This window comes from Colossoma macropomum, unplaced genomic scaffold, assembly GCF_904425465.1.
Source record: "Colossoma macropomum unplaced genomic scaffold, Colossoma_macropomum, whole genome shotgun sequence".
In the NCBI taxonomy this organism is placed as follows: Eukaryota; Metazoa; Chordata; class Actinopteri; order Characiformes; family Serrasalmidae; genus Colossoma; species Colossoma macropomum.
Genome location: NW_023495014.1, coordinates 956365 through 972197, shown reverse-complemented (window position 1 = coordinate 972197; position 15833 = coordinate 956365). Strand labels below are relative to the sequence as shown.

Below are 15833 nucleotides of genomic sequence, written 5' to 3'. Positions count from 1 at the left end.
AATTATCAAGGGGGAGCAAAGGACCCTGGGAACATAGGGCTGATCCCAAAAAATGCACAAATAACATCACATTGCACGAGGTGAGTGTGTGCTATTCCAGGTATTTTTCCCTCCAATATCCTAGCTATTTTTTTCTGCTGATATCAGCCAGATGGAAAGCGATGATGTGTAGAAATGCAACATTACTGAACATTGAAGTACTCAGACCCCTCCTCTATTTGTTTCTTTGATAAACCTTATTCAGAATCACCTGAATATTAACTACATTTTTATTAAAAAATGAAAACACTAATAATAACATTCCGATCTGCTCTCAGGGGATGTTGGAATTTTGGAAACAATGAACACCAACAAACAAATTATACCAGATAAACCATCAGGGAAAGATCAATTAGATCCTCAACCCACAGATTTTATTTAAACGTGTAATCAATGATTTTCAACCTGGGAGCTGCAGCCCCCCAGTGAGCTGTGATGGTACTGCAGTTTTTTTAATGCAAACATTCATTACAATACAAACATTTAATCAAACGTAATCTTAAATATGACAAATGTTGTTTATTTTTTGTAAAAATAAATCATCATATTCATATCAAGCTCTTTGACTGTTCTGGCAAAATGCAAGCTAGTTATGTTTATACTGGGCTTCACATGCAGAACTGGAAGTGACTGCCGTTCTGTGCTGTTTGCTCTGGTGTCTTTTCAAATGAAGCTTCTAAACGCAACAATTCACACCATCACTCAGAGACTAAACCTACTGAATATGTATCTAAACCTGTTGAACTGAGGCAGAACTCAGTTTGCAGGTTTCCTTTCTTCATCCTGACATCCAGCACTCAGTAGCTGCCAAATCAGCCTTTTCATCAGGTGAATCAGAAAAACCATCAGTTAAATCTGCAGAAGCTTTTTTTTTTAAGTTTTGTTTATTGATTTTAAAGGTTTTACACTCATTCACACAATGACAAGCACAAATACTACAAATATTAATATATCAAGGATGAATGTAAATAAACAAAAGAGGATCAGTTATATAAACCTATCTTGAAATATAAATGTACATGTACTACACATAAACTACGCTTAATCAGCCATTGTAAAAGTGATAAGAAAAAGAAAACAGCATCCAAATCCGCAGAAGTTTTGCTGTGGGCTGTGAGTTGCAAAAGTTTGGGAACCCCTGATGCAGAGAAAGGACTGTTTTATTCTGGTTTTGTTGATAATCAATAAGAATTCAGCTTCCAGTTACCTCAGATAGAGGCATCGCACTCGGCTGATCTCAATAACAACTTCTGTGCCCACCTTACCCTGCGATCGGGACAAGATGAGTCCAAATGAGGTTCAGATTGAAACGAGTCAAGGAACACTAGTTTACAGTCTCAAAACCAGTATACTAAATACTACAATACTATAACACTAGTCAGGCTTTTTTTGTTTGTTTTGGAGATGGGTAGAAAACAACACCCTTTACTCTGTCAGGTATTGTTCAAAAGTTACCCAAAATATATCCACATGTGCTGCTAAAGAGCTGAAAAGTGGCTTCCAATTGTTGCTAAGTGATGGGTCTTGAGTTTTATTTAAGTTACACTCCAGACGTGACACACAAGGGACACAATAACAATGTAAAGGCCTGTTTCTGCCATTGGAAAACATATATAGCCATTTAGTAAGGCATAATAATGTTGACTTAGCATTGTAAGTCACAATAGTGACATTGTTAGTCACTATTATGAAACACTAAGTCATAATTATGAGATACTAAGTCATAATGACTTAGTATCTCATAATTATGACTTAGTATCTCATAAATAACTTTGCATCTTATAATATTTACAATGTCATTATTATGACTTACAATCTCATAATTATGACATATTATCTCATAGTTTTGACTCAGCATCTCATAACTATGACGTACTATCTCATAATTATGACTTAGTATCTCATAGTAATGACGTGCTATATCATAATTATGACTTTCAATTTTATAATTATGGTGTACTATCTCAGTTTTGACTCAGCATCTCATAATTATGACTTTTTCACAATCATGATATAGTATCTCATAATAATGAGATTCAATCTCATAATTATGACTTATTTTCTTATAATTGATTTTTAACATCTCATAATTAACTTAATATCTCATAATCATGACTTACTTTCTTATAATTGAGAACATTTCTCATCATTATGAGAAGGTAAGTCATTATCATGAGATATTAAGTCATAATTATGAGAAACTTTCTAATTATTATGAGACACTAAGTCATTATTATGAGATGTCACAATTCTGGAAAACTTTCTCATTACTATGACTTACTAAATGGCTATATATTATTTCTCGTGGCGCAAATGGGCTTCCATATAACTAAACTTTTATCCCTTGAATGACTTTCTATTGTCTTGGCTCGTTTTTCATGTTTTTGTCTGTGAGCAAAACAAAAGAATTCCACATATATCAGTATACCTATGCTCCCACTCCATCACCCGCAGTCTGATCAGATTACCATTTAGGCCTTTTGACACCTATGAAGTATTCACCAAAATACTTCATCAGAGGGTGTTTTTTCTAGTCTTGAAATAAAGAAATCTTGCCTTAGAGCCTACTGCAGCACTGTTCTAAGAGGTAAATAGCCATATTTATAACATATGTAGTAATGGTTAAATGTTTCCTTTAAAGTATCCTTTAAACCTTTTTGAAGGGGAATTTCCTCATTTTTTTTTCCAAATGTCTGTATAATTCAGTGGTTAAGACATAAACAAAGACATTTAGAGTGGTTTGATGTGAAATATTTCATTTGTAGAGAGACTTACAGATTTCTTTACGGTGGTGGTGATAGGAAGGATAGGGGTCCCGGTGTATACAATGCAAATTTATATGTGTAATGCTGATGCTGGTAAAATAATGGTCAATCTGAAAAAAACGGAAGCTTTGTTTGGGGATGTATTTACCTTAGAACACCTTCCATGTGTCCCTTTACCATGAATGGATTAAAATAAACTGGTTAAAATACGTTTTAGACCAAAATTTTGTAACACAACTACCGTAAAAATGTCTCGGACATCGGAGAGTGTTCAGTTATCACATTTCATGCAATAACTTTCTGTGAGGGAGCTCTCAGAGGCGTTAAACTCCTCAGACGTCTGGTTCCTATCACCGCCACTGCGAACAATTCACAGTAAGTTTCTTTTGACGAAGCATTTCACACCAAACCACTAAGCATGATTTTGTTGACATGTTAACCATTTAATTATGCAGAGATTTTGAAACATAGGTGGAGTTCCCCTGTAAGTACGGCACGAATGTCCACATCATTTTGGTGCAGCTGTAAGTGTCCTTAGGTTTGGGCCAGCCCGTTTTCTCCGAGCTCTAGGCGGCGGTGTGACCAGCTCTCAGCAGCTCCACATCATGTGCTGATAGGAGCGGAAGGAGCCGAGCAGCGTCGGGACGAACATGGCGGTGGTGAACCGGGGCTCCACGAAATGGCTTTTCAATCGAGAGCAAATAGAAAACTCGCCGTCCCGTCGCTGTGGAATCGAGCCAGACCGGGAACTGTCTTACCGACAGCAAGCTGCGAATCTAATCCAAGACATGGGCCAGCGACTCAACGTGTATCCATTTGAACCGACCCTAAAGGGCGAGATGTTGATGGACGGTGTTAGCCAGCCGGTTAACGTTAGCTAGCTTGCTGAACTAGACTCATGGCCCTGGCAGCCGCGTAATTATACGAATAAAGTGGCTGGTTTGACGGGCATAGTCTTCTGTTTTAAACTAAAACGATATTACAGAGTTAAATACATGGATATTGTCTAACTTCGTTATATTTAAATTGTTAAAATGTGCGAGAACTGACGAGTTTGGTACAAAGGGAGAAGGAAGCGGTTTAGCTAACGCTAGCTCGAGCCAAGGACTTGCTAATGTTAACCTAGCTCAGCTAACGCTAAGCTAGCTACCGCGGGGAGTAGAGCTAGTCACATTATTAATAGCTTGTTAGCGTTTACCTGACATTCCTATGTTTTTGTGCTGTCGAATATAGGCATGATAGTTCACTAGTGTTTATTAAGCTTCACATTCGCGATATAAGTTGTTGAAACGCCGTGGAAGTGTTAGCAAGTGGCTTTTTTTCCAGTCTCTGTTAACGCCTCGTGTTTTTGTGCTAGCTAAAAATATGGCTAACGTTGGCTGGGTCTCAGAACTAAGCTAATGTTGCGACATAAGCTGTTTTCTGTTTTCCTTAGCGTCTCCCCACAGCTCCCAGCTTACGATTAACACCGCAATCGTCTATATGCACAGGTTTTATATGCTGAATTCCTTCACGAAGTTCCATCGAAACGTAAGTGTCGTTTGTCGTCTCATGCCTGTTTAGAGCTAAACCACAGCCCCTTTTATTTAAGAGATGCCATTTTTGTGTAAACGTTTAAAGCCGTGAGAACACACGTTGAACTACATTGACCCTAGGTGCAGACTGTGTTGGCTGTTGTAACACGTTGTTTCTCTTCTCGCAGATCATCTCTCCTACCACTCTATTTTTGGCTGCTAAAGTAGAAGAGCAACCCAGGAAACTTGAACATGTCATTAAAGTGGCACACGCCTGTCTTAACCCACAAGAACCTCCACTGGATACCAATAGCAATGTGAGTATTGCAGGGGAGGCCTGGTGGGTAACGTGCTTTTTCTTTTTTTGTTAAGAGCACAGAGCTGAGTCACTGGCTGGTCCCATGGCAAATGACTCTGCAAAAAACGATCAGCTGTGCTGCCAATCTGCTGGCCTGAGCTGTACAGAGTTATTGATTTTGTCGCAGGAGAATCTGCTCGTTCATTGCACAGAAATGGCAGTGATGTGTATCAAAGAGCAAATCAATTTCTCAGATTAATTGGTCACTGATTTATGTAAGCTTTGGTTGAACGTGTTTATTTACTACTGTAGATGGTCAGAATATATATGGGCATTTGTTTTAGGGGTTGGCAGTATGGCAAAAATATAACCTTATGATACTTCAGAAATTTCCATGATGCATGTTAAGCATTGCAATACTAAAGCCCTGTTCGAGTTGCATTAGTTTGGCCTGGGGAGGTGCTGTAGTTTTTGTGATTACTGGGTCTGAGATCTGTGACTTTAATTCAGTATGAGTTTGCCATGCCTATAGTTTTAACAGGTCTGCTAAGTAATAATTCCAGAGTGAATTACCTTCGATAATTTGCTGAACTCAGAGCTTCCTCAGTGATAGTAGTTCTGTTCGAGTCTACATCACAGTAATATAATAACAAAACTGAGTAGTAAAAAATATTTTTACTGCAACCTGAAGACAAGGCTAACAGCTAAATGGAGCTTGATTTGACCCAATTACTTAATCCTCAAGCTCAAGACTACTGAAATCAGCAGCACGTCAGTTTATACTACCAAACATGCTCTGATAACGTACCATCACTTAATCATCCCACGCTGAAATGAAATGTAAAGTCTCCTCCCTCATCCAATGTCATGTTTTGGCATGTTATTGTTCGGAAGTGTGACGCTTGTTGCATAATGCTGAGGTAAATGTTTACACAATGATGTTTTGATCCAGTATATTTGGGGAAATTACACACATCCTTTATTCCGAACAAATCGGCCAGTCAGATCACATACTAATTACGTTATCAGACCTCCTTTGGTAAAATTAATTCAGCTCGAGTGAGGCTTAAGTTGAAACAGAGAGAAAAGAACTCTTTTGTTTTTAGCTGTTCTCATACTGCATGGCATTAAACTCTTTGTAACGAAATACACATGAGATGCTCAGAAAAGTGTGATAACTATAAATGTAGTCATATTGCCCACCCCTAATTTGTTGTACATAAGCCGAGGTGACAATCATGGTGCGTAAGGTAACAGTTGTCTGTTGGACTGCAGGCATACCTCCAACAAGCCCAAGAGCTGGTGCTGCTAGAAACTATAGTGCTGCAGACACTTGGTAAGTCCAGAGAACTCTGCCTGCATGCAAACATTTGGCTGACTGATAGCATTTGGACATTTATTTAAATCGTATTTGATACATACTTAACATCGTTTGAACCTTTGCTGTTATATAGTTTAATCTAATCAATCAATATAGTTATGGTGTTGGCATTTTTACATGAGGAGGTTATACCTGGAAATACAACTGTGCTAGATCTTGAGCATAATCTATATTATGTGCGTTAGCTTGTTCAGTTTATAGTTTAATCCTTTTTTGTGCAGGTAATGCTATATGTCCTGGTGAGTTCTAAGGATGTCTGTTTTCTCTGTAACCTTAACTAATGATGTATTTCATTTCAGGGTTTGAGATTACTATAGAGCATCCACACACAGATGTTGTGAGATGTTCCCAACTAGTGCGAGGTAGATGCTTCCACCTTTGCTCTAAACACTTAATTTCACTCTCCCTATATCATTTTATCTTTCAGTGTCATTGTCTAGCTCTCTGTTTCTGCTAAAACTGCAAATATGCTTCATTTTACTGAATATTAAATTATTATTGCATAAATATTAAATCAGTTTTTTTCAAATGTAGGGCATAACAGTATGGTGAATATTTTTAATGCAGTATATTATTAAAGTTTTTCTTTGTACAGATTGGACATGAAACAAATGGCCAGAATCCAGGCTGAATTGTTACCACCTAGTTAGCATGTCCTGATGGCTTTCTCTCTCTCTCTTCTGTCTACACAGCGAGCAAGGACTTGGCCCAGACGTCCTATTTCATGGCTACCAACAGGTTGTTACCCTGACCGTATTTATTGCACTGCCATGGCACCCTATAGCTTCCTGTTCTGCAGGGTTCTCCTTCTCGTGTCCAACGCCCTCTTGCGCCAGGGCGTGGGGTCGCCCCTTTCGGGGCGCCCTGCTGCCCGGTGCAGTGCGGTGTATTGTACGAGGGCCCAGTGTTGGCGCGGAAGGTTGAATGCACAGTGTGAAGTGTAGCGGTGCTCCTGAATATTGCTTGGTTGAGAGTGCATAGGTCTAATGACTCAATTGGTAGCCTGAATATCAGCTAAAGGTTGCAAGGGTGTAAACTTAGAGACTGTGATGGTAAGTACAAAAACATGCAGTTCTTTTAATCTTTTTTTTCTAAGTTATTTATTGATATGATTTAGTCAAAAAAAGAGTTTTATGTATTAAAGATGGTAATGTTAAACCAAAATAATGCCCTAAAATTAAGCTAAAACTATGCATGGAGTTGCCAGTTCATTAAGTACATCCCATGATCTTCACGTAAATTGTACATTCCGACGAGTTGTAGGTCTTGTGATATCAATTAGGCAAATTGGTGTTTCTAGCGTTGGAATGAGGAAAAACGAGATCTTTATGACTGGACATGTCAAGGTAGAAGCAGCATGTCTAGCGGCAACTAACATCTCAGAAGCAGCTGTCATCCTCAGCTTTTTGAGCATATTTGTTTCAAGGGTTTACCCATAACTGTGTGGAAAAAAAAAGAAATGGGTGATCTTTTGGATGAAAACAGGAGTCGAAAGAGTATGGCAAGAATCATGCAAGTAGACACATGGGCCCCAACCAAGCAAATAACATCCAGATTCAACATTGGTGTGAAGATTGTCCTCTCTGAATCCACCACTTGCCAGATTTTGTACCAACTGGGCTGTAATAGCTGAAGACCACATCGCTTGCTGTCAACAAAGAACAAAAAGCCACTTGAGGAGTATGGATTGCCTGGATTGATGAAACTAGGTTTCTTTTTGCATCAAACCAGTGGAAGGATCGTAGTTTGGCACAAGCAACATGAGTCTAGACTCTAGAGCCATCCTGTTTGGTGTCCACAGTACAAGTGGTGGCAGTGCGACAGCGTGGGAATGTTTTCCTGACATAATGGGTATCGGACCCTTCATAACCATTAAACTTCTGGACATCGTAGCTGACCAGGTTCTTCTGTTCATGGATAGTTTATCCACACTCCAGCATTATAAATGCATTGTATCACAAAGTAATAGTTGTCACCAAATGGTTCTAGGAAAGTGGCTTTCATTGCTTCGGTGTGCAGTTTCTGAATATGAACGCTGGTCTTCAGGATAAGATGGAAGAAGCTGTTCAACATTTGCAGCAGCTTTGCAACACAGTTTCTACATAGTACATGGGCTTAGGAACATTCCTGACAACGTGCATGATGCCTTGTAGAATTTATACCCAGGCTGTTCCTTCAAGCCAAAGGAAGCACATAGTACCAGAGAAGTGTATCTAATAAACTGGCAACGCTATGTTCTATATGTATATTTTTTTATCCATATGCGTGGTTAAATAACGTGCTAGTGGGGAAAAATATATTGTGTTGCACATAATTTTCGTGAATCTAGAAATACACTAACGTTAATAGTACGCCAACAAACTAACAGTTGTGCATGCTACTTTTTTTCCCCCTGAGTATCTCCTGAAAGTGAATAGAGCAGTCCCTCATTGGATCTGTTTAAGAATGCACAGATAGGAAAACTACAGACTATGGTTGGCCCAAACAGCAGTTTACAGGCCTCAAATACTTGATGTTTCTGAATGAGTACTCGAATACTCGTTTTCAAAGTGTTTTTTCTTTTTCATTTTTTTTTAAGTTTAAAGTTTTCAGTTCAGTTTTTTTCCCTCACTTGTGTGTGAGTGAAGTATATAAACTTTGTAGAGATCCAGTCAAATCACAGACTTCTACTTCCTATAGCGTTCTAAACTGTGTTCAGTGTAATTCACTAAAATGTGGTGATCTTGAAGTAGTTTAAGCATAGCTTCTGCACCATACTAACAGTGTGTGGAAGATACAGTAAAAATGTTTGATTTCGTCAAAACAGATGTGCTGTTTGTGCTAACAAGTCTTAAACATGCTGTAAAACAGTTTACGTAGAAAAGAAAGAGGGAAAAGAACTAATGCTTCCCCCCAGAGTGGTTACGTGATGGAGGCAGTGGGGATTGGATGCATTGTGGTACTCAAATCACTATGCATACATATTTGTGATGCACCTCCTTGGTATACAAGTCTCTTACAGCAAACTTTGCACTGAGAACTTTTCTTACTGTCCAGTAATTTAATTTTGATTTTGTTTCCCACTTCTGCGCTGAGATGAAATGATGTAGATGCTTGGCTTGAATTTATGATGGATTCAGCTATCATTTTCTTTATATAAACAATAACTCGTTCTGTGTAAAGGCCTTTACTCATGAAAAAAAAGTTTTTGAGCTTTCAAATAGTAAGTAGAAACATTACGAACGAGTACTTGAGTATTTAAATTAGGCGGGCCAGCCCTTCAGCAGATGCAGATGACGAGTATTTCAGTGTGTACTGCTTGTGTTGTATACACCGATCAGCCAATTCATTACACCGACTTGTATCTACACTCGTCATCCATTTTATGAGCTCCACTTACCGTATAGGTGCACTTTCTAAGTGTAGAGTTATAGACTGTAGTCCATCTCTGCATAATTTGTTAGCCTCTTTTTACCAATGGCTAGAACCCCACAGGACCACCACATAGCAGTTATTATTTGGGTGGTGGTGGTACAAGCGTGTTGCGCTGGTACGAGTGGATCATACACAATAGTGCTGTTGGAGTTTTTAAACACTGTGTCCACTCACTGTCCACTCTATTAGACACTATTTGTTGGTCTACACTGTAGATTAAAGTCAGAGATAACGGCTCATCTGTTGCTGCACAATTTGTGTTGGTCATCCTCTAGTTTTTCATCAGCGGTCTCAGTCCAGCAGTGACACTGAGGTATTTAAAAACTTTAGCAGCACTGCTGTGTCTGACCCTCTCATACCAGCACAACACACACTAAAGACCAATTTATGCTTTATGTCGAATCCACGGCGTAGGTTCAGTTGAGAGTTAGACGTACATGGATGAAGTTGAAGAAAGATTAACTGGGGAGTGGTATACAGCATGCCGACACTGGACTCTGGAGCAGTGGAAACACATTCTGTGGAGTGATGAATCGTACTTTTCTATCTGGCAGTCCGTTGGACAAGTCTGGGTTTGGCGAATTCCAGGAGAATGATACCTGCTTGACTGCATTGTGCCAAGTATAGTTTTGTTTGGTGGAGGAGGGATAATGATATGGGCTTGTTTTTCAGGGCTTGGCCCTGAGTGGTCTAGTGAAGGGAAATCTCAGTGCTTCAGCAGACCAAGACATTTCGGACAGTTCTGTGCTTCCAACTTTGTGGGAACAGTTTGGGGAAGAACCTTTTCTGTTCCAGCATGACTGAGCCCCAGTGCACAAAGCGATCTCCATAAAGGCATGGCTGGGTGGGTTTGGTGTGGAAGAACCTGACTCGCTCGCACAGAGCCCTGACCTCAACCCCATCGAACATGTTTGGGATGAACTAGAACAGAGATTGTGAAAATCTTGTAGAAAGCTTCCCAGAAGAGTGGAGGCTGTTATAGCTGCAACGGGGGACCAACTCCATATTAATGTCTATGGGTTTAGAATTGGATGTCATAAAAGCTTCTGTGGGTGTAATGTGTAGGTGTCCCAATATATTTGTCCATATAGTGGACGTTATAACAGTGAGAGCAATGTCGACTGTCTGAGAGCACAAATTTGATATGACAAATAGAATTGGTGTGAAGGGTGACGCACACATACCAGCGCACAAGTATAAACGCTCACGACAGCGTATCCAGAGAAACAGATGGACTACAGTCTGTAACAGAAAAACTGCAACCTATATGGTAAGCAGAGCTGTTTAAATGGACAATGAGTGTTGAAACAAGAGAGTGTACTTAATGAAGTGACCGGTGTATATTGTCTTTAACCTACAATATGGGAACTGGAATTTAAGGGACATAAATACATAGAGAAATGTGTTTGTCCCTCTCCGAGGCACCTCACTGGTCGCAACTGCAGTTTGCATACAGTCATGATAAATAACTAAATATCTTTGGTCAGATCTTGGTAGAGATAGATGATTTAAAAAGCGTGAGTAATTGTCAACATATTACAGTGAGATTGCATCACTGAATTTACTGTGCAGATGAGATTGCTCAGTGTTTGTTTTGGAAAGTAATTTTTCTGGTCTGATTACTGTTCACAAAATTGACTACCAAAAGGTATTTCTGTATACTTGGGTGTTTGGAGGCTGAATGTATATAATTCATTTGGGTGCTTGTACCAGCTCCCCACACAGCTACTGCAGCCATTTATCTACAACCTGCTGTGGTCACCTCTATTAGTCTGGTGTCAGACTAATTTTGATTTCACCAATATCACAGATGTTATTTAGAGCAGCAGTCTTCAAATCAGTCCTCGGGGACCCCCAGACAATCCACATTTGTGCTCCAACCCAACTTGCACACAGGGATAGAGCAAAAATGTGAACTATCTTGGGTCCCTAAAGACCTTGAGAACCATTGGCTTAGAAGAATGTCATTTGAAATGAGTTAGGTTTACATTACGATTATTTAATTGGTTTATTTTAACGTATGTTGCCTTGAATATATGCTAAATGATTATTCCCTCTGTCTTTCTCTGTCTGTGTCTTTCTTTGTCTTTCTTGCAGTCTGCACCTGACCACATTCTGTCTGCAGTACAAGCCCACAGTGGTGGCATGTGTATGTATCCACCTGGCCTGCAAATGGTCCAACTGGGAGATCCCCATCTCATCTGATGGAAAACACTGGTGGGAGTATCTGGACTCTACAGTCACCTTGCAACTACTGGACCGTGAGTCTTCTCTATTGTGTTTCCCTAGATATTCGTCTCACAATAAACTTGTGTAGTCTTATCCCAGCAAAGTTGGCACTCTTTGAACAGTCTCTCTTTCCATTTCTCTTTCAGAATTAACACATGAGTTTTTACAGATTTTGGAGAAAACACCCAGCAGGTTGAAAAGAATCAGAAACTGGCGGGTAAGTAAGCATCTAATCACGTGTGGCACGGGATTACGAGAGAGGGGGGAAAATTGTTTGGCACAAGCTTAAAGCATTCAGGTCTGTAGTTTGTAATGCCTTTTGTGTGTTTGTTTTAGGCCACACAAGCTGCAAAGAGGTCAAAAACAGATAGCCAGCCAGTGGATGCATCCTTCCAGGTTCCTGCTATGAGCCAGGAAAGCCTAGTAGTGGACAACAAGACTGACATCTTGGGGGGTATGTACTCAGAACCCTCCACCTCATTCCAGTTGGATGGTGGCCCTCTCTCCCTTAATGGCTTGTCGAACTTGACCTCCTCCTATGGCTTCGTGGGCCAGAGCAGCCAGCAGCCTGACGCGTACCTGAGCCTACAAGGGGCGGCCATTGGCAAGCACAGCCACTGCCCAGCCCCAGTGGCCACCAATAAACTCTCTCTGGAGAAGTACCGCGAGAAGCAGGCTGCTGAGCTCCTGCAGCGCCGTAGACACACCGAGGAGAGCGAATTGCACCACAAACACTCGCACCTGCTGCCTGAGGCTGCGGCTTCGTCTTCATCGGCAGCATTGTTGTCATCCTCGTCCTCATCATCACGGGCCAAATACAACCAGCCTGGGCAAGAACGGGCGGCAAAGAGTGGCTCATTGAAGCGCCGCCACCCTTCATCCTCCTCTACCTCAGTGGAGAACGGCAGCGCGAGTCAGGAGGAGCTTAAGATGAAGATTAAAGTGTCGGAGAGTGGTGGAGGTAGCAGCGGTAAGAGTAGACACAGCCCTCGGTCCAGCCGAGAGAAACACAGGGAGCACTCGTCCCACCGAGCGCCCAAACATGACGCCTCGCACGGTCACACACATGCGCATGCTCATGCTCACACGCATAGCGGTCACCACAAAGCCCACCGCTCCTCCAAGACCCACTCTGCCCCTGCCCCCTTGCCTGTGAGCCAAGCCCTGGGCCACGCCCAGTTAGGAAAGATTGACAGGAGGCAAGGGGAGGGGCAGAGCGCAGAGGGAGGAGCCTCGCTGTGCCTGAACGGGCAACACATGGACTACACGGACACGTTCAACATGCTCGACTCCCTGCTCAATGCACACAACATGAACTATTAACTCACAAACACAGAAAACGAAACACAAAAGATTGTTTTATGTGAAAAAAATTGCAAAAAAAGATTTTTTTAAAAAGAACTATTTTATGTTAGGATCAAGCAGTCCGTTACATTTCATATTCACACCTTAATTTAACCATGCTATGTTGCTCTACTCTAAAAAAGAAAAAAAGGAAAACAGTGGAAAATGTAGTTGTATGTAAACAGTATATTCACAGTTTTAAAGCTTCCTATGAGATGAACAGCCTGTGAAATCCATGTGTACTGTAATTCCGTTTCCATTCTGGCTGTAGCAGCAGAAGAACGGCAGATTACAAGAATAGAGACAAATCGTCAATGAAATGGTTCTGTAAGTGTTTGTACTGTATACTTGATTCTTTTCAAATCAAAGGGATGAATTTTGGAAAGATTTTGCTGACTGTTTATGTATCGGAGGAGCAGATAACTGTTCGCTCTTCTTTTATTTCCCTTCTGTTTAAAAGTTCTATCTATGTCAGAATATAATTCTCATAATGCTCAGGTTTGGAGATGCTTAAATGTGTAACATTACATCTATAAACATATCTATGTGGGAATGTAGAACGTTGGTGATTCTGGCAGTAGGAACTCCTGAACCTAGCGTCCTCTTTCTCAAATCCTTGAAAGCAAAGAAAATGAAGAACCCCCTAGTTAAACATGCTACAGCTCTGACATCTCCTGCCTTTACCTCTGTAGTGATGAAGTGATGGCCATTGTTTTTGTTAATGGCGTCTCCCTTCAGTCTAGCGTACGGTTCCTTGGGCCTTGGGGTCTTGTTTTAAGATTATTTTAATTTTTTTTCCTTTCTTCTCCCTGCCCTCCTACCTCATAGCCCTTTAAACTGACGTGGAAGCGAGCAAATTCTGGGTGGGATGATCCGGAGAGGACCATGGGTATTGTAGTTTTACAGATTTTAGGTCCTTGCGGTGGTGACCACATTTGAGTGCTTCTCTTAGAAGCCACCTTTTTTCTCTGTGGATTTTGAGCGACCTGCTGGGGTCAGACATTAGACTGAAAATCCCTGTTGGGTAGATGTCATTTGTGTGCATTTGCCTAAGATCAGTGGCCCAGAAACTGGTCCACAGCCTCCATCCAAGATTGCACCATATTGTCTGCACACATCCAGTCTGAGTGCTTCCTCATGGTCACGGTGAAGGGCTGCTGTGCCCCATTTTTCTTCAGATGGTGATTGCATGAACTGGCCTCAGATCAGCTTTCACTTACACAGTAGCTTTGAGCTCATAGCAGAAGTCGCCAGTTAATACTGATGCAGGACCAGCTTCCCTTACCGAAATCTGTCAGTGTTACAGAACTGCAAAACTGTCCTCAAATCAGGTTAAAAGGTGGAACTTTCCCCAGCTCCCCCAAGGGACCAGTAGCTCAACGCCAAAGGCAGTGCCTCAGTGTAATGCATACAGTTGCAGTGCTTCGGGAGAAGGTTTGTTTTCTTCGCTGTGAAGTTTTTTTTTTTTTGTTTTATTTTATTTTATTTTTTTTTTTATTTTCTCCCCTTCAATGCCACAGTTCTTTTGTAATAGCCTTGAATTTGAGTCAAAAAGTGATGGAGATGTTGGACAATTACCTAATAAAACACCATGGAAAACAATATGGAGTCTGTCTTTTATGTGGTAAATGCTGATCTGTTCTGCAATCTTTCAAACATTGGGCTTGTACTTGTAAAGGAAGGCTACACTTTTATATACTGGAAATTGTCTAAAGGTTTTCACTTATCTGGGTCATTAAATTAAGTAGCAGTTGAAAGTCAGAGTGACATGACTTACATAATCATGAAGGCACTTTGATGCTTATGAGGGGCTTCATTTTCTTAATCTGGGTTAAGCCAGTGCGGGCTGGGAATTGCTCAAAATTATGTAGCACATCAAATTATGGACAGCTCATTGATTACCGTTTCTCACTCCTTATCTGGTACCTAATTCCTGAACATCTTTTTGTTTTTTCCCATTCTTAATGTACCTTGTTGAGCTTCTCTGCTAAATAAAAGATTTTTTTTTTTGCTCTCTTAGAAGAGGGGAAATACTACAGGGTAACATGGGAAGCAAAATTTTCCCTCAGTGTCCCCTTATTTTCTCTCCTGTTCCATTTATTGGAAGCCTCTGTTCCAAACTTGATATTTTGTCTGGATGACCACTTTCCTGGGTCTTTGGTTTTTATATCATGGGGGGGGGGTACTTGTGAGTGAATTTTATTTTGACCTTCTTTTGATGTGAAAAGGTAAAGTCCGATTTTTTTGGGCAAGTGGACAATAGGCATAGTGCTACAAAAATGATTAGTTTTTCATTGTAAAGACACAAGTTGCCTTTTCCTATAGTTAGTAGTTTTTTAGCTGTCTTGCTGGAGAAGAGTTTGCATGCATGCTTTGTGTCATTTCCATTTTACAATCAAAGTACACTGAGTGTTATTACTTTATTTGGTTAGTACTGTTCCTATAATTGTTAGTTAATTTGTCTCCATATTAAGAATTGTTTAGCAAATAAACTGACATTTTTCATTTTATTAAGACATCTCTATTTTGCTGCAATTTGTCCTAGCTTAGTCATGATGTAATCATAAAAGCATAAAGCATAGATTGGTCATCATTTTTAAACAGGATATTTAGTGTTGTACAGAGTAATAGAACAATTCATGAAGAAGAAAAACAAGAAATGCTTTACTCCAGATAGGTGGACATTTTGCCTTTAGAAGATTTTTTTTTTTGTGTGTGCTAAAAACAAAGCTATGGAGCCCTGCTGGTGACATGCCATATTCATGAAAATAATGTATGGCCATGACTTAGAAAGGCATGGGAACGAGATCCTAATGTGTGGCCAAGACTTAGTGAGGTGTAGTAATCAA

At 40.4% G+C, this 15833-nt stretch overlaps 1 protein-coding gene across 2 annotated transcripts; it reads left to right on the top strand.

The window, feature by feature from the left end:
• The first annotated feature begins 3405 nt into the window (after positions 1-3405).
• On the top strand, positions 3406-14586 carry ccnt2b (cyclin T2b). 2 transcript variants are annotated; one of them, XM_036561080.1, is made up of 9 exons: positions 3406-3612; positions 4253-4334; positions 4507-4635; positions 5892-5952; positions 6297-6359; positions 6690-6735; positions 11509-11672; positions 11787-11857; positions 11977-14586. In XM_036561080.1, the coding sequence occupies exons 1-9, from the start codon at positions 3455-3457 to the stop codon at positions 12961-12963; spliced, it is 1761 nt and encodes a 586-aa protein (XP_036416973.1). In that variant the 5' UTR covers positions 3406-3454; the 3' UTR covers positions 12964-14586. The 2 variants fall into 2 exon arrangements, 1 of the variants encoding a protein (XP_036416973.1); XR_005006404.1 differs by lacking the exons at positions 11787-11857; positions 11977-14586 and having other exon boundaries at positions 6690-7049; positions 11509-11618.
• The last annotated feature ends 1247 nt before the right edge of the window (positions 14587-15833 follow it).

Coding starts and splice junctions, on each gene's coding strand:
- ccnt2b (XM_036561080.1), top strand. CDS start 3,455: ATGGCGGTGGTGAACCGGGGCTCCACGAAATGGCTTTTCAATCGAGAG. Junction 4,335..4,506: donor TCACGAAGTTCCATCGAAAC/GTAAGTGTCGTT, acceptor CTCTTCTCGCAG/ATCATCTCTCCTACCACTCT. Junction 6,360..6,689: donor ATGTTCCCAACTAGTGCGAG/GTAGATGCTTCC, acceptor CTGTCTACACAG/CGAGCAAGGACTTGGCCCAG.